The sequence below is a fragment of the Contarinia nasturtii genome, unplaced genomic scaffold (assembly GCF_009176525.2).
Source record: "Contarinia nasturtii isolate CC-2019 unplaced genomic scaffold, AAFC_CNas_1.1 Cnas_scaffold_1371, whole genome shotgun sequence".
NCBI lineage: Eukaryota > Metazoa > Arthropoda > Insecta > Diptera > Cecidomyiidae > Contarinia > Contarinia nasturtii.
The window spans coordinates 1,477,044-1,503,335 of record NW_022198708.1 but is presented as its reverse complement, the minus strand read 5'-3'; the positions used below and the strand labels follow the sequence as shown (position 1 = coordinate 1,503,335).

The window sequence follows — 26,292 nt, the reverse complement described above, 5'->3', positions numbered from 1 at the left end:
ATTTTCAGTTTGTGGAAAATATTTTCACAACTAACCGCTGCTTTGAATGGCACAATGCTAATAAAATGTTTCCTCCAATCTTTCAAAATAAATACCCATAATTTATTATGGCGTTTCCTAATATTCATTTTGCACGAAATCCTTTGGCAAAAATGCAAAATACCTTTCAACGACGGTGCATACATATTTTGCTGTTGCATCATTTTCACGGCGATGAAAAGAGGAAAGATTATTAAATAGCGTACGAAGAAGAAAACATCAACAACAGCAACAACGAAAAAGGCAAATAAATGAAATGCAATTTTCGATCATTTCGATCGCATAAAATTGAAAACTCATCGAACCGTAACCAAACTCCAGTCCAGTATAATAATTCAATTCGTGAACATTTCGTTTTGCAAGTCAATTATTATTTTGACTGTGTCGACCGGGTATATTGTGTCACTTTGTTTGCGTGAATTTATTCACTCGATTGACAGCATTTCTGTGTGTGTACCGTATGTGTATGCATGACTAAGTGCCCGATAATTCAAAAGATGAATGAATGACTGGATAAATGGATGATAGCTAGTTTTTCATTGTTCCGGTTTGACAGAAATTGAACTTATCATCACAACAATAAATCTTTTCGAGATATATGATCTTGCATATGTGATTGAGCGTTTTAATTTTGCAATCAAATGAAAAATAACTAATCAAATTGACCAAATCTAAATGTTACGGTGCGATTCTTAAAACTTAAATCGAAAAACATCCACAAAAGTGTGTATGTGTGCCCATCAACATTCATCAACTTTCCACTTGAACAATTAACTATTAACTATTAATAATATTGATTTATTTGTTTCGATTTTTAAACAGCCATATTTCGTCAATTAATAATAACGACGTCAGAGAAAGAGATCGAAAGAGATGTAGAGGGAATGTGTTCCATTTTCATTTGTTACTGTATGAATATCTATTGAAATTATTTGCTTTTTTTTTATTCGAATGAAATCAAGCGAAGTAATCACAAAATTGGACGAAACACACACAAAGTGACATAAAGTTGCATATGCGACAGTGACATGGGGAATTCAAGCAGCAATTTCGGTTAAATAATAATAACAGGTGCTTTACGTACTAAAACCACGTTTATGAAAATATATAGGCCATAAATACCAATTAGTAACCCTCTGAAAAAAATGGGCCGTGATGTTATCACTTCCTTAAAAAAACACACACACACACACACAATACATCGAATATGAAAACAAACAAGCCCAATGATGTATGCGTCAATTTTTCATTGAGTTGTTTTACAATAGAATTTCAAAAATGTCGGCTATATCCAGAGCGCATAATTTCTTTGTGTCTGGTTAACAAGCAATGAAAATTGGGCGCGTAGTTATTCTTTAATTGAAAGAAGAAGAATTTTTTTTAAATGCATTCACATGAGAATAACGCCTCGATTTTTCCGACATAAATTCATTTGGATGTGTCAAGAGAAGAAGAGAAAATTTATGCTACGTAACACAATTAACACGAACAATGGAATTCCTAATTAAATGGGCACATTTTTACGGGGGAAAATAATTGTTGGAAAATTCCAATCTAATTTATGTGCTTATTGAAAGAAATGTTTGAGTTTTAAACTTATTGACATTCCATAAATTTTGTAAGCTGTGAAACTATACCATGTGAACAATATGCAATCTTCATCGAATTGCACAGAGAAATCTCACCAATTTTAAACAATAAAATTCATGATCCGGGGACTTTGCGAGATTGTCGACTTAAAATTTGATGAGAAAAATGTCAAACATTTTCGTTTCGATGTGATTGTAAAATGATTCTAAGCCTTTAAAATGTGGTGGCTATTGTGAAATTTTGTACTGATTTATTTGGTCGCCGGTAAATCAGACAACAAATTAGAAATTAAGTGACAATCGTATTGATGACAACACATTAGTCGAACATCATTAGTAACGGTCTCTCTTTCTGCCTCTCTGTATTTATTTTCAAAAATACGGTTATCCTGTTGTTTGTCTTGCATTATTGAGTGAAGGTTTTATTCAATTTCCTACAAATGCAAAACAAATCTCAAGAAACAAACTAGATGAAAGTGCAACGATAACATTTCAATGATCAAAATCAATTCGATTTATACGATAATAAATTGATATGAGATCAACAAATTTGAAAAATTACTACTTTAATAAGTGTAAAATGGCGAATAAAACGCAGTTCACAGCATGCATGCGGTGATTGTCAATGACAGCACCAAATAGAGAATTTGAATAGGGAACAGAAAAAAAGGCGATCAACAGACAAGACGGAAAAATCCGAATGAATTAGTAAAAAAAAACTGTGGAGATAAAATGACAATGGAGCCCAAAAAAGTTGCTAAGTTAATGAGAAAATCAAAAGAGAAAAAAAAGATAAATGCCATTTGATAAATGTACTACTGATTTGAGATGAGAAAAAATGTCGCGTTAATGCATCGAATGAACTACACACAAAAAAAACGTTGAAAATGAGGTTTCCCATTAACATTCAAAGAAATGTAATTAATTTTTTTTTTACAAAAATATATAATTAATAATGCAATTTCTGAATGGAAGTTTTTTTTTCTTTTATTTTATTAAAATCAAACGGTAAATTGATCTTTAAAAAAAGTGACATGAAGTATGAGATCGCCTAAAGTATCATCTTAATTGGATGTGCCAACAAGGATGTGCCGAGTCGATGCAACACGAGCCAGTAATAAGTAAAGTATTTATTCATTTGCTATTGATTCTACTGTAGTTATTCGTCGTTTCCAGTAAAACATTTATGTCATTTTCAACCGAATACCGCCGTGGTGAGAGGCAAAAGAACAACAAAATCGCTATCCAAAGCAATGTGTGTAGAACCAACAAAAAAAGAGCACAGATATAACATGAAAACAAATAAACGAACTGTGTTCGGCACTGAGATGGGCGGAGCTTGTGTAAGTTACCACCTCATAATATTATTATTAGCGCTGACAGTTTGTGGAAGTGCTTGCATTGTTGTACATTTTGATTTACTTTTTTGTTATTCCACGTTACTGTTGCAGTTGTATGCCTGTCTGTCTGTTTAGTGTTTTTACTCTTTGGTGTTGTTGTTCGCTGTGCTTCTTCAGTGATGCGTTACCTTCCACAGCATTCTTAAAAATCGACCAATACACGTGCAGCAGCAGTTGACATTGTATATCATTAGTGTGTGCGAGCGTGCGAGCGTGCGTGCGTGTATATGTGTTACTTTGTGATTTTTCGGGCATCAAACACAGCATCGGGCGAACGTTTTATAGATGCCTCTTTTTCTACTTATGCTTCAGTATCATCAGATATATCGACCTGTTCGGATCGATTTGTAAAGTTGTGCGTTTAGCCACTTTCGAAACGCAAAGAGAAAAGAGCAAAGAACGTTTTCACGTATTTATTTCGACACTTAAAAAAAGACGGATTTTTAGTCTTTGTTTATTTATTCAATAGACGAAAAAAAAATTAACAAAAGTTCTTTTTATTTAAAAAATAAAAATGAAGGTATATACGAATTGACTGAATTTATGTTGTTAAAGTAAAAAAATAAGTTTTTACTTTTGTTCCGAAGTGAATTTGATTTTGCGCTATTTGAATAATGAAAACAAATTGCATGCAAATATTGTGAATTGAATTTTTTATTCAACTTGGCATTCAACAGCGCAAAATTTCACCTTCGATTAGTAGAATCTCTCTTCATGTTTGATTCATTTGTGAACGAGAAAAATAACGGTGCTTTTATTTAGTGAAATTTTGAATATTCAATTAATTAATTTTTTGTGTGATTTTTTATTCTCAACAATTTTTTATATAGTCGGAATATAAGTGTTGTACTGCTTGTGAAGATCCCATATCTGATCGTTATTTATTGGAAGTATCTGGACATGCATGGCATGGCTCATGTCTCAGATGTTGCGTATGCTTAGCAACGCTTGATGAACAACGAACATGCTATATTCGCGACGATCAAATCTATTGCAAAGAGGATTACATGAAGTGAGTTTCAACGAATTAAATCATTCGATCATATAAACAAATAGCCATAAGAGATTCAATTCAAATCGAACAAGGACACAAAATGAAAACAACATTTAAAGCGAATCCAAAGTATAGTTAGTATATGGTTGTTTTTATTTCTCTCTCTCTCTCTCTCTCGTTAATCTAGATTTACACAGTGTGCGAAGTGCCAGCGAAAAATAACATCGACCGATTGGATTCGTCGTGCAAAGCAATACGTTTTCCATTTGGCGTGTTTTTCATGTGACTCCTGCGATCGTCAACTTTCAACCGGCGAAGAGTTTGCTTTAATCCAAGATCAAATCCTCTGCCGTGAACATTATCTCGAGACAATCGAAGGTGAAACAACATCAAGTGACGGTAAGTTAATCAATTTTGTTTTTTTTTTTCTTTTTTTTTTTTTTAATAATAATAATGCAATCAAAAAATGTGAATTAAATTGTACTAATCTACAAAAATGTTATTTGTTATTAGCTGATAGTTATTTTGGCGGAGAAGATTCATCGAAGAAGAAAATCAAACGGGTTCGAACAGCATTCACCGAAGAACAATTGGAGGTTTTGCAGCGTAATTTTGAAATTGACAGCAATCCAGATGGACAAGATTTAGAACGAATTGCATTAAATGCCGGCTTAAGCAAGCGTGTCACACAAGTTTGGTTCCAAAATGCCCGTGCCCGACAAAAGAAGCACACACATTTGGGCAAACGAAAAGGTACATTTTTACACTTTCAACTTAAATCTAGTTTCATGTGTTTATGTATTTTTTTGTCCGTTTTTTTTTCGTCACCAATAAAATTTTTTTTAACCGAATAGTCCTCGATTAATTGTATGATTCCTTCCTTTCTTTACAGCTCCATATGAACTGAATGTACATATGCAAACAAATCTATTGGTCTAAGGAATGAATTTCATCATCAATTAAAACTAAGTGATATATTTTTGTTTTAATTTGTTCTATCATTGTCTTTTGGTTTTAACCTCCATCCATAATGTTAATGAAGTGTAAAACGACAGTTCCGCTTAGCTTAAACTATATACTTGAAAAGTTTTTGGTCCAACATGCACACACACACGCAGCAAAAAAAAAATAAAACAAAACAAAAAGAGACGACGATATTTTAAAATAATGTGTGCGCAAAATAAAAGAAATGAAAACACATGTTAATTAGCATATTTGCCATCGTCTAGCAATCTAAATGAATTTTTGTGTAATATATTTATAATTTATGAAACATGTATGTAAGAATATTTATTCTCATAATTTTAAACTCTCTATTGATGACTTAAATAAAAGCAACAATTTAATTAAGCAATGCAAACAAAAAACACACAACCACAAACAATGCGATTTTCATTTTATTTTTTGTTCTTTGCCAATATCAATTTTCGTCCTCATCATCGTTCGTCGTCGGCTTTATTCAAAGTTCAGATACACAAACACAGAGTATCCAAATACTTGAGTGTGTGAACTGTGCTCATCTGTTTTCTGAGAGATTATCCAAAAGTTCTAATAACATTCAAATAAATGTTAAATGACATGCGGCAGTTGACCACCGAAACCAAAGTGAAACAACAACACTAAAAAACACCATAACCCTCCGGGTGAGTCAAAGATAAAAGTATTTATATTTTAATAATAGTTTTCAGTTCGAAAAAAAGCATACGAAATGAGAGAGACAAAAAAAAAAACAAAAAAAAATAGATCCGGTGAAACATAGAGAGAAAAAATCATGACATAGTGACGATTGAGAGATATATAACCAGCTGACGATTGTCTAATTCTTTCATGCGCTTCTCAATATGTGATTTGTTACTTTGATCCTTTGATTTTTGTTGTGTTGGTCCACATTCATCCCTATTGCACGATTGGCTTTATCGGTTTTCCGAAAAAAAAAGAATAACATTTGTAATATCGTTTTTACCTAATGAAATTTCATAAGATCATAAGAAAGCTTCGTAATCGTTTAATAGCTTCAGTTAAGGTTATAATAAGCCACAGATTATGGGCTATGCATAACAAACCATTTTCGGATCATAAGCCGAAATAAGGAAAAAACGTTTTGTTAAATACACCCGAAATATTGTCATTTTTATGAGTATGTGTAACTAGAAGCCATTTCACGGAAAAACAGATTACTGACCGAACAAACATATCTTCTTTTAAACTCTCTTTCTTTCTCTATTTTTTTTTAACTTCGTCCATTGTTGTATCGATGTTCAATGTACTCTCGCGTTTTTTCATTCTTTTTTTTCTTCATTTTTCTACAGTAGCAAAGAAATGTGTACTTTTCCACAGAAAAAATGAATAATTACCTTTTTAGAATATGTTTAATGTATTTAAAATCAGAGTATATTTGGACTTTGCCAAGAAGTGCATGGAACTCACACATTTATTTTTGTTTTGGAGATTTCTATGGAGCCTCTTTTCCAGGTAGGGAAATTGTGCAAAATATTTGATAGACTATTTTGAGACAGATTGTAAATGTGTTCTACAATTAGTATTAGGCAGTTAAAGTGACTTACTGATTAAGTTGCAGTTGATTATTTGATTTTAGATCAATTGACGTAATTATAATAGCTCAAGTTCGACTGCAACTTAATCTTTGACTGACTTTTGGCGCTGATTTTTTTTAAATAGTCTATGGAAATGTGGCATTTTAGAGAAGAATACGACTCTGTTTCGTACATTTTTGGTGGAAAAATGATAAGGCTGATTTTTTTCAATTTAAAAATTAAAATGTATTTTACAGAAGAGAAAGAAATACCGAAAATTGAACAGATTGGTGAGTGTTGAAGAGTGTCTAAGACACTTTTTTCTTTGTAAATTTTTCAATTGCATTTAAATTGAAATGAGTTAATAGTTTTGGTGTATTGCACATATATATTTCAATTGGTTTTGGTGCACAATCGCCTCGTGCCAGTATCAGTTTTTGAGTTCAATGTTATTCTTTCTTTGATTACATTGAATTCCGTTTAAAACGAAAGCCATACACGCACGAAAACCAAAAAAAAATTGAAAGAACCAACGAAAGAATAAGTCGAATCAACCAGATGATATGTTTCTTTTTGTCATTGTCAATATGCTGGCACTGTCTATTTTACATTATTATGGTTCGGCTATGGAACAAACAATTTTTGCAGCTTTCAACAATGAAAATGTCAAACAGCAAATGGAGTGGCTCAATGGTCATATATAGGTGTTTTCAGGTAAGTGATAATGATAAACTTCCAACACCTTTTGTGATCGGTTCTTCTTCAAACTCTTCAATTCTATTCATATTTTTGTTGCTTTTTGTAATGGTCACACAAGATCCATTTGTTATTCTTAGCTCTCATCTTTTCTCTCTCTCTCTCTCTCTCTCTCTATCCTCGTCTTTGGCTCTGTCTGTTTATCTTTCATTGAATTTTCGTAGTTTTCCTCTCTTCCTCGTCCATCGTATGTTCTAACTTGCATTTAATTTCAGCCGGTTCTCTATCTATTTCGTCTTTGTTCATTGTTTATTTGAAGATGCTACACATTACACATTGTAGTAAGCATTTTGTGCACAATGGATTACCTCAAATGCCATTCATAAGGAAAACAAAGTTTAAACTTAAATCGATCTTACACAAATAAACACTTGGATTTGACTTTTTTTTCGGTTGTAATTGTTTCGATATTTTCTTTCTCTATTACTCGTTCACTCTACGTGAACATTTTTATGCACACAAAGTACAGCTCATGTTGCCGGCATATTTTTAAACTGATTCACATGAAAAACATGCAAATATAATTGATTTGATTTTCACCCAGAGATTATGAGGTGTTTGCATTTTGACCGAATGTTCACTGCATTTCATTGATGAAATTTGCACACACACACACGCACATGCACAAACACATTGGGATAAGAAGTGATGGTGTACAATATCATTGAAGATAACCGAATGTTTTCGAGTGTGAATCCACGATGGTTTGTAATCAGCTCGAATGCGGGTTGACTGAACTTGAACCACAGGAGGTATACACAAAATGCTACAGCAATAATCAAATATTCTCATATGCAACGGTTCAAATGACGACATCAATGAATACGTAATAGACTTATCCGTTGTGATAGAATCGACCATTGTTCCTCTATGTATGGATTCACACATTTTTTTTGGCATCAAAAATGAGAAAATAATTAGGAGGGCCGTTTTCAGCTTTTGATACAAACAGTCTATTTTGAAATCAAAGAGTATTTAAAACGAAGACGCTTTGAAATATGACAAAAAATAAAATAAAAATTCGAATCGAATGCAATCGAAAATACAGTAGTAATGCTGAAAATTGCTATTTTCAATACGGATATGCAATAATTCTATTATAATACAATAATCGAGCATTGAGAACGTATGCATTGCACGTGACCACACATACACACACACGCGCATATTTACCAAAAAACTGATTTGATTAGCTTTAAATAGAATTATTATGTGCAACTCCTTCACCAACGCCTCAACAAATTTAACAATTGAACAACGTTTTATTCGGTTAATTTGTCTGCCTCCCGACGACACACAATCTCATCAAAAATTACAGACTTGAAACAGTGTACAACAAAGCACAAAGATTCCACATTCATTGAATTCCTTTTGTATGAAATCATCCTCCGTCGGCAAACATGCAATATGTTTTACTATTTTATGGCTTATTTACATTCAAATTGGACGACTTGTTCAGATTTTCTCATGCCAATGCAAGAAAAAATGGTAAACACATCACCACATCAAACGAATATAGCCAAAAAGATGTGACAGCTATGAATTTATCATTTTGTTTATATCGAAAAAAATATGATAATTTTTGTTCGGTTTCAGCGAAGCGAAAAGAGGAAGATGTGGTGCACGTCAATCGTTTTTTTTTTCTCCTATTGAATTTTCGACATTTCATCGCATAAAGAGCATGGACATTTGAACTTGCAAAAACGGACTTCTTTTTTTCATACGTTGTGTTGTGACAGAAAAGATACCAAACGAAGTGAAAATTTATATGGGAAAAGAGATGAATCCAGTTTTTATGAAAGCGTATAAAGTGATTCTATGAAATGTAGTTTCCATTTGTGCAATAGTCATCTTAAATTCTATGAATTTTACTACAAAGAGTAGATATAAAATGGGGCTGCAAATGGTATCGTCAGTTTGCAGTTCACGTCAATTGTTGCACCATTACCAGACGTAAAAATGTGTTTGAAACAGCATCTAGGGGTGTATCGATAATTATTTTTTCAAAAATATGGCACATCTTCAACTTTTCAGTATTTGATATGAATTGAAATCGAAAAAAAAAAACTAAAAAATAATATATTCAATTTTTATTACGCTTTGAGCAGGTTCTATAATGAATATTCGATTTTCTTCTCAATAAAGATGTTTGTATCTCTTCCCCTTGAAAGAAATCAAAAATAAATCAGTACAAGCGAAAAGAGAGACCAAAAAGATAGTACCGACTACAGAGAGAGTGTGTGTTTGAATTTGTATCGTTGTGGTTGTCATCGTTGTCTGTACGGCGATGTTACTTTTCTCCATCATATATGCGAATGATACGAAACGGGCGGGTATCGACTTTTACGTTACCGCCTAGCAACCAATGAACCAGATTCACTTACACGCGCACACACCAGTAATATTGCATGCAACACAGAGAGACCAAAGGCACATAACGTTCAACCGTGTTTCATCCCGTTCGTTCGCTGTTTTTTCTTTATGGATCTGTTGTCATTATCCAATGTGTACTCTTTCATTTTAATTGTCTCCTTTCGCATAAATCCGTTTTTGGATTACACACTGTTCGTCATTCTTTCGGTTTCAAAGTTCTTTTGCACGGTTCGCTCTTTTTTTTTTGTCGTTACTTCAGTTTTGTTTTAAATTTTTTGCTTTTTTTGTCAAACTGTTATATGTGTGTATTGTGATTTGGAGTGTGGTTGGTTGGTGTTACTTTGAGTGCTATAGCCGTTGATAAGTCTTTCGTTTCGTGTGTATTGTTGTTGCGCTCAAAATCGATTTGATAAATTGTAAAAAAAAACAACCGAAACGAAATAGAAACAAAATCTCTGGCAAAACATAAATAGAAACTTAAAGATAGAGAGAGAGAGAACGAACAATAAAAAAACAACATGAAAATCTATAATAATCGAGAGCTGAAAAGAATATATCAAAACAAAGCAGGAACACAGATAGAGCGAACGATGCTTCAACACATCGCTGGTTGAGCGAGCGCACCATGAACACATGTATACACATTGCAATACGATAAAAGACAGCAATACTAGCAGATACACGCTATAATCAAATTTGCGTGCGCTTTGAGAGTGTTCGTGTGTGTGTGTGTGTGTGGAAGCGGCGAATATTTCGAATATATATATATTCAACAAAGGCAAAGCATATCTCCATCGTCGGGCCATTCGCTTGTTTGCCCATTTGGTTCAGCGAACAAAACATTGACAGATTTTTGTTTTAGTTGTTTACGGGTGTCCAGCCAAATCGGTGTTATTTATTTCAATCGGTTTTTGCATTTTTGCAAATTCACATATATATATGCATATATGTATATTGTCTGTGGTTGCGCGTGGCCCATTGTGTGATCCCCACAAGTGGATCCATTGAAAGTTCATGTGAATTTTTTTTATTGTTAGTATAAAGAATCTGTGCTCTTTGCTGCATGAATTCGATAGATTTTCTTTACTACAAATTGACTGTAATAATTATTTTTTTAAAAACGCCAAATCGTGTTGCAATCCACATTTTTTGCTGACGTAAATCAAACAGAGTGCAGTTGGCACTTATAAAATCAAATTGCGATAAATAAATTTATTTTCGGAACTTTGTATCACAAAGAATACGACGACTACGACCAACGACGACGATGACGACGATGATGATGACAACAAAAACAGAATAGTAATAATAAAACAAATCGATTGTCTTGTAAATGAATGAGAAAAAAAAAAGAACGATTTTTGTTTTATTGAATGGGCATACACACAGTGGGAAGCACAAAACTGAACCAATGACGGTAAAAATGCAGAATTGAAACTGTGCACGTGTATATTGTCTCGTTCTCGGTGGCGTCTGTGTCATATTGACAACTACCATATATTTCTTCAGTTCAAACTAAATGATCTGCGGTGCATTTGAGATTTCATTTGCAAGTGAAAAGAAGTTCAAACAGTGACAAACAAAAAACAAAACAGTTTCTATTTCTTTCGTTGACAATTTTCGTTCTTATCTGTGCAGTTCATTCACAGAAGAAGAAGTAGAGAAAAAAAAACATTCTCTCACTACTCTGTGTTTCTCTATCGCGTGCACAAAATATATTTTCTTAATAAATATTTTATTGATGACGCGTGCAAGTTCTTGTTAGCACATGTAAGATAAACAACGAACACAAAAACAATAAACGGTTCGTCAGTATTTTGTGTTGGCATTGTTTGCATTTTTGAATTGTATGAGTGGACGTGCGACGCGCATCAATTCGGCGAATTGCTTTGACTTTATGTGGGGTTTTGAGCTCGCTTACTTGATTAGCGGACACATCAATTGAAGGAATGAAGGTAAGAACGCCCCAAAAGGGCCAGAATTAAAAAAAAAAAAAAAACAAATAAACAAACCAAAATCACGTCATAAAATCGAATTCAATTGCGTTCGGTCATGACTGGATCGCTTCGATTCGAAATTTCGGAAATGACTTATTCCATAAATTTTAAACGAAACATAGATTTATATCATTGAAAATCCAGGTGATTTTTTGGTATTTCCTATAAACGTAAAACTAACGTCATAATCATGTTTGATCGTAAATTTCGGGATTTGCTGCTTTTTTTTCTTCAAGAAGTACACAAACAAAAATATCATCAATAAATAGTAATAAATCAAAAAGAATAGCCAAGATGTGGATGGAATTCAATACAAAAAGGTGTACGAGAAAAATGTTAATATGTTCTGCACGGCAAAAAAAAACCTCTCGTCTAACTGTTTCTGGGTGTTTTGAGAAGAGGCGCGCGCGCGCTCACTCAAATATATATTGGCATGCACATGCCTGCAAAGAAGCAGCAGCTTTCGAGTGTGCACGGGACAAAATCTATTGTTATCGCATTAAAGGCGTGTTAAAATATTAAACATTTTTATAAACTGTTTATAAACTTTGTGTTTGTATGTTTAAAGACTCTCGGACCGAGATGGAACACACAGCATACACATGCATTTATTTTCATTTAGTGCAAAAGACAACAATGCAACGTCATTCTTTATGACATTTTTTTTCTCTTTCTCTCGATTTGTGATGCACACAAATCGATCTTAAATAGGGAACAGAGAAAACAGAAAACGATAGAAAAATGGGCAAAAAACAACCACAGGGGGCTTTTGATGATATTGTTAATTTTGTGCCGTTGAACGAAACATGAAAAATCGAAGCGGCTAATTCGAACTGGCCAAGGTTATTTTTGTGCAATTATTCTACTGGCTTGAAGTTGATGCTTTAGCTTTGACTAACGGTGTCTGTATCGATCATATATTTGTATATATTGAATCATCTGTACCAATGTGTCCATGTGCATTGAGAATGCAGAAGCACACAAATAATATGTTTACCGAAGCCGGTTGCATTGTTATTTTTATATTGTCTGACATTCGCCTGTAACGTTTTTCAAATATACATTGAACCATCTCTCTATCTATCGGTCATTCAACACATATCAAACGATCATTATTAGGTTTTTCTATCGGATCGAGCCTCCAAATAATCCATTGAATCTTCTTTATTTTTTTGTTACGAATCAACAACACATAAAACTAGACAATTTGACAGCTAACAAAAACGACACGACCAGATTATTAGGTTTTTGTATTGGTCAATAGCTAATCGAACGGCTGATGAACATTAAATAGAAACATGGGCTTCTTTTATGCGAAACGGCAAAAGTCAATAAAAGAATGTATTTTACCTGGTTTGCGTGCATGCCGGTAACGGACAATTGTTGATGGCGTCACAAAAATGCCCCTTCGAAATAAAAACAACGCAATCATTCAATTGAATTGAAACACAAACACTCTCGCTCGTTCCTTCGTTCGTCAACGTTGGAAGTGTTTCTCTTTTTCAACACGTTTCGGCATTTCATGATCGTCATCAAAAATTGTTTGTGCAATATGATGTAACATAGGCACTTTTCTATATTTCGATGTGTGTGAGTGTGAGAGAGAGAGAGTGAGAGATGACTTTCTGTCACACATTTTGTTGTGTTGTTTGGTTTGATGGTGTAATATTTTCAAAGAATGAATAATAGAGAAGAAAATCTGTACGTATAACCAAACAATGCAGAAACATTTCAATGCAATATAATATCCATGTAGATAACATACAAATAAATCGGCAGTAGATAAAAGGCGAAACAATGAAAAGCCTCTTGACTTTTTAAATGTGCACAATGTTTTGTGGTCATAGAGAGATCGATGTTCGGCAAGAGAGGGCAAGAAAAAGAGGCAAGTGAGTGATCGAATGGGTGCGAGTGAATGGGGAAATGAGTGTGAATACTCTCTGCACACCCCGGTGTGAGAATGTATTGATTGAGTCGAGTGTGTGTTTATTATACATTTAATGCAACCATATCCGAATTCATGCATACAAACGACAATTCAGTTTTAAAGGCCATCAGTTCATATATTACAAATTGAGCATCTGCTTTTGGCGAAGTGGTGAAAAGAAAAACTAAAATCATGTGCTGTCCTTGTTACACAAACTCGCTTACTCATCATCATCGTGATTTCAGGGCTGATACATGATTTTTCGATGGCCCATTTTTCCTCTGTTTTTGGGTTTATTGTCGTGATTGTTGTCGCCTATGAAGTGTTCCCGGTACAATACATGGTTGTATGTTTCTTTTTTCTCCTCTTTTATTTTATTTGAAAAGGATCACATGATAAATTGCCATTTGAATAGAATTTAAATGCAATCTCGGCAATGAAAAGTACTTTTTATTGTTTATATACAAAAACTTCGGTGCATGAAGAACGGATGACGATCAAATGAAGTGTAACTAGACTTTAATCGTCTACGGTATTAATTCGGCAAACCGAAAAATATTTATTACAAGTCAAAAAAGAAAGAAAAAAACACATAGGATCTCACTCTTCAAAATCACAAACAATAATTGTCACCCGACCGAGAATAACAAAAAGAAACACAGTTGACATAAATGTGTAACGACATCCAAGATTGATTTTGATCATCAAGTCTCTCCTTTTTTTCGCTATTTTGAATTGAAAAGAGTACATGCGCATCACATCGCCTTCGAGAGCTATTTTATTTCCTACAAATTATTGGCTTAGTCCATTAGAAAGTGATACAGTTTTTATTGAGTAGTTGATTACTTACACAGGATATATGCCAATCAAGATTCGAGCAAACAATGGAACAAGATTAAAATATAAAAAAACAATAATTTCCATTCAGAATAAGCCAAAAGATAGAAAACACATACACTCACCTTAAACTGAATGATTGAATGTTGGAAATAGAAGAGAAAAGTGAACGAATGAATATAACAAGAATAAAAAAAATACTAATTTTGTTGTTATACACTACAATGCCGCATTGAATTAAAAAGTCATTTGCGATTTGATGAGATTAAGAACGGCTTCCTTTTTTTTGAATGAAACCGACAATTATGTTTATGATTTTAAACTTTTCCGGCACTTCGCATCATTATTATTATGTATGCAATTTAAGTGGTTCGGTAGCTAATTTAATAACAAATCGTTTTATAGATAAGCGTTAAGATTTTTTTTAACGTCTCATCTCACTTCGATCGAACAAAATTCATTAATCAAATTAAATCAATTGATTTTCAGAGAAAAAAAAATCGTAAAAATCCATTTTAGATTGAACAGCGGTTGTGATCATGAAATTATAGGTTTCGATTAGCTTCTGTTTTTAAAAATGTTTACGAGTTAGGTGGTGCTTTTGACGACGCACACATTTTCCAAAAATATTAAACTCATTCTCAATGCCGGTTTTTTTTATCATTACAATTGTTGTTTTTTTCCAACTTTTTTTGTGTGTAGTTCAGGCAAAGGTTAACAACAACTAACAGACAATTTGGGGCCATTTTTCGGTGTGTTTTTTTCTCGTGGGTTACTTTTTCTATTCAGTTTTTCTTACGTGGTATGTTGTTTTTCGAATGGTTCGTTGGTTTTGTCCAAGAAAATAAACACTCAGTGGGCCATCACGCTATGTGCTCTGGCCCTTGCTAATTGTTTTCTGATGATTAATTATACGCTCAATTATTAATTAAATGTTTTTGAACAAATTGCCGTATCTCATTTATGAGACACAAAGACTTTTTGTCATACCATACAAAATACGATAAATTGCACGCTTTTTTCTATTTTCTCACTTACATGTAAAATAATTAACATGAGCGTTCATTTTTGATATTCTTCAACGATTTAGAATTGAATGTTGAATTTTGTGTGTGTATTTTAATTTTGAACATTTCCATTCGTTTTCCATGTACTTGAGAGAGCGAGAGAGAAAACATCATTTTGGCATAATGAAAGAGAAGAATAATTGAAACGAAAAATAAAAAACAATATCAATTGTTATCGCGGAGAGTCTTTGCTAATGATGATATTCGCTTTGCCTTTGGTTCGTTGTTCATTTCCATAACATCGAAATTTGCATTGGCAAAAAGCACCAATAATTATGAATATGCTAATTGAAATAATTGAATAAGGACAAAAACGAAATTATTCATCAGACATTCAAAAAGAATCGAGGAATACTTGTTTCTTTTTTCCATAACTTTGAACTTGTTCATTTCTCACACGATAAATGTAATACAGGGCATCGACAAATAACAGAGAATAAAAAGTCGAAACAAAAAATACGAGCGGCATTATGATTTAAATATAAATATATATCGAGACAACATTCAACATTCAATTCTATTTTTTCATCTATTTCTCTCACCAATTTATACACAATGTGCAACAAAAGAAGCGCCAAATTTGCATAAAAATTAGAAAAAAGAAAAATATATCTTGAGACAAGGTGGCAAAAGAATGTATGCGCCGAATTTATTATTATTTTAACGATAAAAACGAAGAAGAAGGAGATAGAAAAAATTGTAATGCCGAAGAGAATGAAAATAAATTTTTGAATTTCTGATGAAATGTGCGGCATTTTTGCTCTCAGGTAACGGCACTATTTGACATTTTCATGATTGAGTCTGAAATGAAGCGTACGAATGATGTGTGGGAATTACAAATCGCTACTTAGTAAAAATCGATTGAAAATAAACGGCTACGTTTTTGAAGATGGAAAATTTATAAATATATTGTATTTAGCATATTTTGATTTGCCATAAAAAGAAGACAGACAAAAACAAATCGAATCAATTCATTTAAAATCCCACTGAGTACAGAAATGATTTTTTTTTAATAGTTCAGACGATGTGATGAACTATTAAAATGGTCAAAGATATTTAAACGCTGGATTGAAGAGCGCATGATAAAGAATCTATAATAGTTATGGCGAATATTAAATTTAAATGCAAAATGGTTAGAAATTGAATTTTGTCAACAAAGTAAGCACGTTTTTTCGCCGATTTCTCATACTTTCATTTGAATCTGAACACATTGATTTGACAACATTGGGATGAAGCCAGGATTGATTTTGTGGTTAGTGATAGACAAAAGAGAAATAGTAAGTTAGAGAGACTGAGAGATAAAGAACAGTATTCAAAAACAATTGACAATATTGTTGCTTTTTTCGGCGAAGCGAATAAAAAGAGAGCGAAAGAAAACAACAACAACCAAAAATATGCTTTAACAAAGATGAAAACCATACGGAACACATTGATGTATATATAAAAAAAATTATGTAAATTTTAATATTTCTACAACTTTTTTCTTTGGATAAATTCTTTTGAAAATGGATGATATATATTAAATATTAATAGTTTCGAACAGTTGTTTCGTTGTTTCAGCTAATTTACATGTGTTTTATTTATGACTGCTGCGGAGTTGTTGTTATTTTTTTTCATCGTCGCCGTCTTTTTTCTCTTGCTTGCGCTATGTGAATATTGTTCTATTACAGCGGTAGCGCCCAAGCAACAATTTTTAACGTGAATTCATAAATTTCATCAAGGGATTTGTGTGTACTTTCAGTCACTTTCAATGTTACCAATTGAAGAAAAAAAATTTCGACTAGAATGATATTTGATTCATGGTCATCAATATAAAAACCGTTAACATATTTGCTTCCTGGGTACACCTCGGTGCTACCACTGGCGCGTGTGAGAGTGGTTATTTTAATTCGATATTCGACTATTTCTCTTGCGACCATTATTATCACTAAACGTTTCATAATGTGACTGGACTAATGGAAATAATACTTGTGAATAAAAGTGAGCATAAGATTTGGTTAAATACATTTCAATGGTTGTAAACTTGTAATGCGCATCAATGCGATCGGATTCGACAATATTATTGTTGTTGTTTCTGTGGCTATATCATCCATATCGTCAACCTGCTGACCAATGTGTGAGAGATCATATTGCGCGCCGCTCTTGAATAATTCTTTTGAAAGCGGCAATATTAAAAAGTGTTATGAACGCGACGATAGAAAAATGTTCACGATGAAAAATGAACTAGAACGAATGGAGATAGATAGATAGAGAGAGAGAGAGAGAGAGAGAGAGAGAGAAAGAAAGAGAGAAATCCACCAAAATGCCCTATAAGATAACATTCATAGAACGGTGGTGATATGTGTGTGCATCATGAAATCATACCAAATTTGAAAATATTAAAAAAAAAATATTAAAAGGTTATTAAAAAAAATGTTAGCTTTTGTGCTTTGATTTCCAATAAAATAGCTAATCTGACACCTAAAGAAAGAAAAATTGATATGAGATTTCATCGATTTATGGCAAATTTCTCACCATATAATACGGTCGAGTATGCATGTTACGTTTCTTTCTTTCTTTTTTTTTTTTCTTTGTCTTCATTCGTCCGTTTCAGCTGCATATGATCGCTCTTCTCTCTCTTGTTGCTCTTACTCGAATTTATCGGTGATTTTGGGCGCATATGTTCGTAAATAGAGATACAAAAATTGGTATTTTCCGTGGCTGGACTAAACATTTAAAAAGATAGAGGAAGGGTCAACTGTTTAAATATTTAAATGGCGATCGCTCATTCTCTTTAAATAGTTTTGTTGAAAGGGCTTACATACAGCAATATCGATTGTACACCAATCTCGACTTAGCCTTATTTCCAATCAATATCTCCATCGATATCTACATATTTGTCGATCGATAGTCTTTTGCATTCATAAAGACATCTTCGGATGCTATGCTAGATACGATATATACATGTGTATCATAAGATTGCCACTGATAATATTATGTGTGTTTGCATCATAGGCGTTCCGGTTACTAAGAAGCATGTCACGTTCGATAAACAATAATTCTCGTTATACTGCATAGATTCAATTGAAACTTGAAGCAATTACATATTCAATCAGCGTTCGCTGAAGGAGTTCACTCAAAATCTCGAGCAAAAATGTTAAGAAGAGCAACACTCTTTCACACAGAAAACACACACACATCACAAATCTTCGCACAGAAATCATACGATTTACAAAATCTGTCACGTTTTATTTGAATAATACAGAAAATGGATGAAAAGATTTTTCGGTACTTGCCTTTTCCGAGCCAATAAACAAAAGATACATTGAATGCAAAGTGAGACTCAAACACGGCTGGCACGGTCTGTCCGAGAAAATAAAAAAAAACTCAAAAACTCACCAGAATTTCAATAACTTAACATGAAATTTGTGAATGAATATCGAAACGTAAGCGGTGATTTTCTCAATGAAACAATTTACAACTAATTTTGTTTTTGTTGCAAACGCAATAGCGTTGATCAAACAAATCACACACTAATGTCATTCATAGGTAATGTTTCCGGCCAACCGAAAAAAACCTACATAGTTTGTGTCAAAAATTATACTTTGCACAATTCTGCTGGAAATATATGTTTGCTTTGAGAATAGGACTCCATTCCAAAATATTGTAATTAGCATGTTCAATTGGCGACGACGAATGTAATTTCCAATAAGTGTGTCACTGTGTGTGTAACCATTGGACTGGTGCTATTTTGTATTTTATTTTCAATCGTTTCGCCATTATCGCGCCCATAAAACCGGGGTTTAGTGGTTCAATATTGTGAAATGAACGTTGGCCACAATGTCGCACTGCATTAAATACAAACATATTCCAAAACAAAAGGCAAAGAAAGTCAGTTACTCTCTTGCTCTCCCTTCTCAACTGATCATTTATTAGGAATGTGAACAGTATACATTATGTGCAAAATGATATAAAAAACATTATTTTTTGTTGTATCGTAGATCATGAATAAAATGTGGCGTATTGTTGATGTCAGTCATAAAGTTATAATTTTCGATTTGAACATATTTTCAACCCCTATTTTATGCTCCCTTCATCTCAGTGCTTTGGTTAGTTTTGTTTTATATTTGTTTGTTGTTTTTTTTTTGCTCAAAGCAATCACCCAAGTACTTACTGCTATTGCCTATAGATTGTGTCGATCGTATAATTTTGTTCACTCAACTTCATGTAGCCATTTGATATATAACATGAGTTTTGATTTTTTTTCTCCCTTTCTTCCACTCTCGGTTGCTACTTTTTGAAATGCAACGACCCAAACTGAACATTTTATTACAAAGATGTTGTACAGAAACGTGCAAACATATGTTTTATGTTTTTGAACATGTTAACTTTTGCACTGAAGAATCCATATAAAAGAGCAAACAAGAAATATGAATGTTCGATTCACCCATTGCTATATCAATACGCTGTGTCTCTCGCTCTCTATATATATTGAATAATACAACTAAACCAATATACTCGACACACCAGCAAATTGATGCAGGAATTTTCGTTTCGCTGTCATTTTTGTTTTGTGGTTGTCTGTTTCGCACAATAACACGCACACAGGCACACAACTCAGGCAAGCGTAACGAAAAAGAACAACAAAAAGAGAGACACACGGAACAAATATGTTATTAAATATATTTTCATATCACCGGAACCATGTTGAACTACTGTTTTTTAGTTTCCTACTGGTTCTGCGGATTTTATTTGCACCTCTCAGACAATTGTGTGTTTGCATTCGGGTATAAAATGGCGTTGCGTATTTTTGTTTCTCCTCGAAATATATATTCGGGTTGGTTGCACATTTGGTCATTGTATGTGTATGCCAACGAAGATGTCTACGCATTTGATTTTTACATATTTACTATTCAAAATGGTGTAACACACCAAACACGTCTAATCTGGTGACAAGCGTGAGAAATTCACAACATTGTTGCCGATATACCGTTTAAAATACACTCGAGATACACAATGTAAACATGCAAAATGCCAATTTTACGATATGATCCATATGCTTTGTATCTTTTTGATGTCGACTCTATTGACTTTCTGTATGTATATCTCTTTATTTTTTCTCAGTCTCAACACTTTATGCTTGCATATAATTAATTTGTGCATATTTTATATATTTACAGACAGAACTTTGCTGTTGTGCTGCATGCGGTGAACCAATATCGGATAGATACCTTCTTGAAGTCGGTGGTTGTACATGGCATGGATCATGTTTGCGATGCTGCATTTGCCTATCGCCATTGGATCGTCAACCGTCTTGCTTTTTACGCGAACGTCAAGTCTACTGTAAAACAGATTATGCCAAGTAAGTTTCAATTTCCACTTTATCTTTTATCCATTCTACTTCTCTGTTCTTTTTTTTTCGAAAGAAGAGAGAGAGAGAAAAATGTAGAAAAGACGGCAATGAACATACACGTGTATTATCGATAGGTACAATATCCTGATCCAAAATGCGAATAATATACCAAATTAAACTTAATGACAGTTCATTTAAATGAAAAATAACATTCACTTAGTAAGTAAGCACGTATGCATTTTGTTATTAGAGATGATGCCATTATTCTACTGCAATTGCATACAATATCGTACACTCATTTTTTTGCTGATCATATTTTGCGCGCCGTCATTAATTTTTCAACGAGACTAAAAATAAATTATGCAAAATTATATTTTTTTTCTTTCTTCGTATTCGTTGCAATACGAATTAACAAAGACCATGGTTTTTGAATTATTTATTGCACTCAAGACGATTTGATTTAGTTTTAATCTAGGGGCTCGGAAGTATTTTTTTTATTGGTGTATAACCACGAATATTCACGAATATTGGCACATTTTGACTGGTGCACAATAACTTGACTTGCTGTAAACATTTGTGATTATCGTAAATGCGCAAAATGACGGTGAATTGTGCATGTCATTTGTAAAATAAGAATATCAACTACACACTTTTGAAGTTTTTCACCCAAATTAATTTTTTGCTAAAGAAATATAACTTTTTAGCCTGATTTTTTTTTTACATTAATAACAACGATTATTAATTTTATTTTGTATTGTGTGTGTTTCACATCGCTGAAATATTTGCCATTATGTACCTAATTCATACCAAACTGAGTATATTTGAATTTTTTTTTAAGTTCCGAGCCCCTAGGTTTGAATTCGACTGAAATAATTCCCAATTGATAGCTTATATTGCAGTTTTGAAGAATGATACTTCAAATTGTGACAGAGAAATTACAAAAAAATATGTACTTTAAATTTGAAATTACGGAAATTAAGAAACCACAGTTAAAAACTGAAATTACTTTTTTTTAAATTTGGAGGTTTTACTTACACAAAACCATCATTTCTTTCAAACTCATTTGCGTTTGCATTAAAAAAAAACTCTATTGAACTGTTATATTCGTGTTTTCGTTTATTTTTCATCGTTTGAGCAAAACAATTGAAATCTTTATTAATGTATTTATTTTCCGCGTGCAGAGTTTACAAAATAAAAAATAAAATCATACGAATGTGTGTGCGGTATGTGAACACCTCTCTCAAATAAGAAGTGCCCATGTGAGCCAATTCAGCCAAAACTACACGTCATGCAATTGAATTATGAATTTATCTGTATCCACAATACATTTTCCTTTCTTTAAATTCTCAGTTCCGTTAGTTCATTTGTGCATGTTTGTTGAACGTTTGTTGTTTTCAAATGTGTACTGTGTACATAAAGGTTGCGCTAGATAGTGAGCCGAGTGATTTATGTTTGAAAATGCCATGAGGAAAAAAGATCTTTTTTTTTTCATTTGAATGAATGTTGAACAACAACAAATAAACGTTACCATTATTTTTTTTCAATTGGACATTTTTTCCACAGATCACCAACCAATCGAAATGATATACATATGATTGTCCGAGAATGAATGTGAGTCTTCTCGTGAGAGTCTAATGAAATGTAACACCGCCATACAAAAATTGCTGACAGTCAGCATTTTTTGTATGGCGGTGTTACATTTCAATAAACTCTCACGAGAAGACTCTCATTCATTCTCGGACATTCATATGAATATTCAAATGGATTTCAATTAAAACAATTTCTCAGTTGAATTCATCTTATTCAATTGCACACATTACCACGTGTTATGATTATATCTCGAGTGGTGCACAAGCCATCCAAAACATTTATCTTCATTAGTGGCCGTGATTTGAGTATCTTGAGCATAGTAGTGCTTTTCTTTAAATAAATATATGATTTCGCTAACAAATAATTCATTGAACAATGTTCGCTCTCATGGCACAAACAATTCCATATTATATCATCACATTCACAATGGAAATCTAGATTAAGGATTTGAAGTGATATCCATGCATTTGACTATTTAGTGGATCTTTTTTTTAATTCTATTAAATCTTCTTAGTCTCTGTTGATTTTATCTTGAAAAATCAATTTCCAAAAGTCACTTATCCGAAGGATTATAGACGATTTTGTGGTCTTAAGCGATGCTTCTGAATTAAATAAACAAAATGAAAGACAATTTCGCCGAAATAAAAATACACACATAAAGTAACTCACTATTCGAAGTCGCACGCATGCGATATTGAAGTGTTGTGAGTGTGTGTGTGTTGGTGCTTTTCTTATATAGAATAAAAATATGAAATTCAATTTGGACAGCGGTCGTAGCTGCCGCTTCGATGAAAAAAACTTTCGAATTAACGAATGGATGAAGTAGAATGAAAACAAAAATATTGTCGTTTTCTCATTGCTGACGACAATCAATGTAAAATGTGCGCTCTTTCGTCGAATTTTTTTCATTATTTATTTTCATAAGATTTAAATATAAAGAGAATCTGTAGCTAGATTCAAGTACCTACCACAATCGTGTACTAACTATCCAAGAATGTATTACCTCGAAAGATAGCCTTTACTCCAAAAAGCGCGCGTACACACCACACTCAAACAAAAACGTCAGTCTTTGTGAATTCACAAAAGAATATAAAGAATGTCGATGTTTGTCTATTTTATCAAAATATAATTCATAACGTTGCCAGATAATCTTCAATGGATAAACAACAATAACAATAAAAAAAAAATTTATGCTAATTCATCAAATCAAATGGCTACACATCGGTTCAAAGCATCATTAGCATGCATAAAACACAACGAGCATATCAATGCATATCTTTCAGATGCCCCACACTCTCTTCCTTTTTTCTTTGAATAGACGATGAGTGTGTCACTTTTTCCAAGGCGGAAAAATGAAAAAACACAACAATCTTTCAGCAACAAACTCTTCCAGAATTCCATTGCACGCATTCACACAATCGATTCGGTTTTTTTTTTCACCAACATCAATTTCATTTGATTTCATTGTGTCATTTGTTTATGTATAAATATTACGAAAACAAAAAATAATTGTTCATTTTTTCGTCTTTATTCTTCGGCATTGTAATCTATAGGAATTTTGGTGCAAAGTGCTCAAAATGCTGCCGCGGTATTTCATCATCGGATTGGGTTCGACGAGCTAGAGAATTGGTATTTCATTTGGCGTGTTTTGCGTGTGATTCATGCGGTCGTCAACTTTCAACCGGCGAACAATTTGCATTATTAGACGATCGAGTTTTGTGCAAAGCACATTATCTTGAAACGATTGATGGCGGCACGACATCCAGCGACGGTAAGTTTTTATGCTGATGCATTCTCTTTTTTTGAGCTATTTTTTTTTTGAATATACACAGTGTTCATTTAGTGTCCAATTGTTTAAATCGTTTTGATTACCAAAACACACACGCTCACATATAACACAGATGGATGCGATGCAGATGGCTATCATAAAAGTAAAGCAAAACGCGTTCGAACCACCTTCACCGAAGAGCAACTGCAAGTATTACAGGCCAATTTTCAAATTGATAGCAATCCAGATGGACAGGATTTAGAACGCATTGCATCAGTGACTGGGCTCAGTAAACGCGTTACACAAGTCTGGTTTCAAAATTCAAGAGCACGCCAAAAGAAACACATTCATTCAGGTGAACAACACAATCGATAAACGAATTTTATAAACACATATAAATCTTACTAAATTAATAAATCGATAAATTTTTGATTTACTTTTTTTTTTGATATGTGTCCGGATGAACTTCGTGTGCAGTTCCGAGAGATAGCGATGGAAACTCGTACAGCCGTCATATCAATCTACAATTGACATACTCATTTCAAAATACAACACATAATTCGCTACATATAAATAATAACAACAATCACATTTCTAATAATAACAATAATAATAATAACAGTAAAACCCATGGTAAAACACATTTGGATCATGAAATGAAATTGCGTTGATCAAATAATCGCATTTCTTCTCTTCTCGTTCCAGAATCATCATTAGACGATTTATCACAAGATTCAAGCATTCACTGCATGCCAGCAGAAGTATGAAACCATTGACTGTGTGCATATTACAATCATGACGAAGAATTTAATAAAATTAGAAATTCAATTTCACATTTGACTTTAAGGTAATAAATTGAAATGGGATTTAATTTGAATTTAAATACAACTAATTAATTTTGTTCCACATTGTGGCCAATTTTTCTCAGTCAGACGAAAATATGTTTAGCAAAATGAAATGCACGAAATTCACAATAAATATTTTCCTCTTACACACACGCACTAAATAAGTATCATTTCACTCTCTTTTCTTTTCAAAATAAATCCCATCAATTTCCCAGACTCATTGGCGAGAGCATTAAATTGTAGAACAAAAGAAAACTGTGGATCTTCATAACTTTAATTAGATTTCAATGTATTATTATGATTACATTAATACCTTTTTACCTTTCGCTATACATCCCAACGGCATCAATCTCCATAAACTGGCATTTATAGAATTAAATAAATATATATGTATTTCAAGTAAATAAAAATGATGTGATAAAAACTACAACAACAATATTATGTGGAAATAAATCAATCGAAAAAAACACCGTGATTCTTTTTTTTTCAATTTACCAAGTACACACCCAACAGTGAGAAGGAAATGAAACTGAGGTTAGTTTGTGGTAAGTAAGAGATTTGGAAATATGCAATATTTGCGTGTGCTTCACCCGGTTCGAAATTGTACTAACATGTACTAACAACCCACGAAACAATACCACACAAACTTCCATTTGACAATTTTACGATTGTTTTATTTTGACAAAATGAAGCAAACAAGTTAGCCGATTGAAAGTAAACTGAAATGGCATTCCGTCAACGTAGGTTGGGCCACACTTTAGTCAAATGATAAAACCTCTAAAATGTGATTCGAAAGTTGATTTGAGACAAATTATCTGTTAATCCTGTTTTATTTTAATGTGAGAAAAATGTTTAAAACAAAGTCTCACAAAAGAATAGAAAAGTTGATGAAATGCTATGAAGAATAAAATCTCTTTCAGTGTATTTTTGATAAAGTTATCGATGTTCGTTAATAACCGAATTTATTTAAAAGAAAGGTCCATAGTTCGGTAGCTGAAATAAAAAGATAGTGACAAACGGAATATATTATATATTTATCCACTGAAAGCCAAGTGCCATTGCAAATGTTACATGCTCGAAGCATGTATGGTGACACCTACACAAAAATCCAACATAATATTGACAACTTGTGTTGTTTTGAATGTTTCTGTTGTTTGTTTTTGTTACGGTTCAATGTAAAAAGAAACTGAATTCGGCTACTATACGACTAAAACCCACAGTTTTAGGCAATATGTTTCTCTTGA

General features: G+C 32.9%; 2 protein-coding genes across 3 annotated transcripts; both read left to right on the top strand.

Annotated features, from left to right (window-relative positions):
- The first annotated feature begins 3,359 nt into the window (after positions 1-3,359).
- Positions 3,360-5,362, top strand: LOC116345850 (LIM/homeobox protein Awh-like). The gene is made up of 5 exons (XM_031775564.1): positions 3,360-3,548; positions 3,859-4,040; positions 4,210-4,421; positions 4,536-4,775; positions 4,915-5,362. The coding sequence occupies exons 1-5, from the start codon at positions 3,543-3,545 to the stop codon at positions 4,959-4,961; spliced, it is 687 nt and encodes a 228-aa protein (XP_031631424.1). The 5' UTR covers positions 3,360-3,542; the 3' UTR covers positions 4,962-5,362.
- A 4,662-nt stretch (positions 5,363-10,024) lies between these two features.
- Positions 10,025-25,467, top strand: LOC116345849 (LIM/homeobox protein Awh-like). Of its 2 annotated transcripts, XR_004201536.1 has the most exons (7): positions 10,025-11,640; positions 20,673-20,854; positions 23,989-24,206; positions 24,337-24,558; positions 24,681-24,836; positions 24,909-25,050; positions 25,264-25,465. XR_004201536.1 is itself a non-coding variant. In XM_031775563.1 (6 exons), the coding sequence occupies exons 1-6, from the start codon at positions 11,635-11,637 to the stop codon at positions 24,968-24,970; spliced, it is 846 nt and encodes a 281-aa protein (XP_031631423.1). In that variant the 5' UTR covers positions 10,025-11,634; the 3' UTR covers positions 24,971-25,467. The 2 variants fall into 2 exon arrangements, 1 of the variants encoding a protein (XP_031631423.1); XM_031775563.1 differs by having other exon boundaries at positions 24,909-25,467.
- The last annotated feature ends 825 nt before the right edge of the window (positions 25,468-26,292 follow it).

What these genes read in the sequence shown, in the direction of transcription:
- LOC116345850 (XM_031775564.1), top strand. An exon ending in TGCAAAGAGGATTACATGAA is followed by an intron (nt 4,041 to 4,209) that starts GTGAGTTTCAAC and finishes TCGTTAATCTAG; the next exon opens with ATTTACACAGTGTGCGAAGT. An exon ending in ACATTTGGGCAAACGAAAAG is followed by an intron (nt 4,776 to 4,914) that starts GTACATTTTTAC and finishes CTTTCTTTACAG; the next exon opens with CTCCATATGAACTGAATGTA.
- LOC116345849 (XM_031775563.1), top strand. An exon ending in TGTAAAACAGATTATGCCAA is followed by an intron (nt 20,855 to 23,988) that starts GTAAGTTTCAAT and finishes TGTAATCTATAG; the next exon opens with GAATTTTGGTGCAAAGTGCT. An exon ending in AAAGAAACACATTCATTCAG is followed by an intron (nt 24,559 to 24,680) that starts GTGAACAACACA and finishes CTTCGTGTGCAG; the next exon opens with TTCCGAGAGATAGCGATGGA.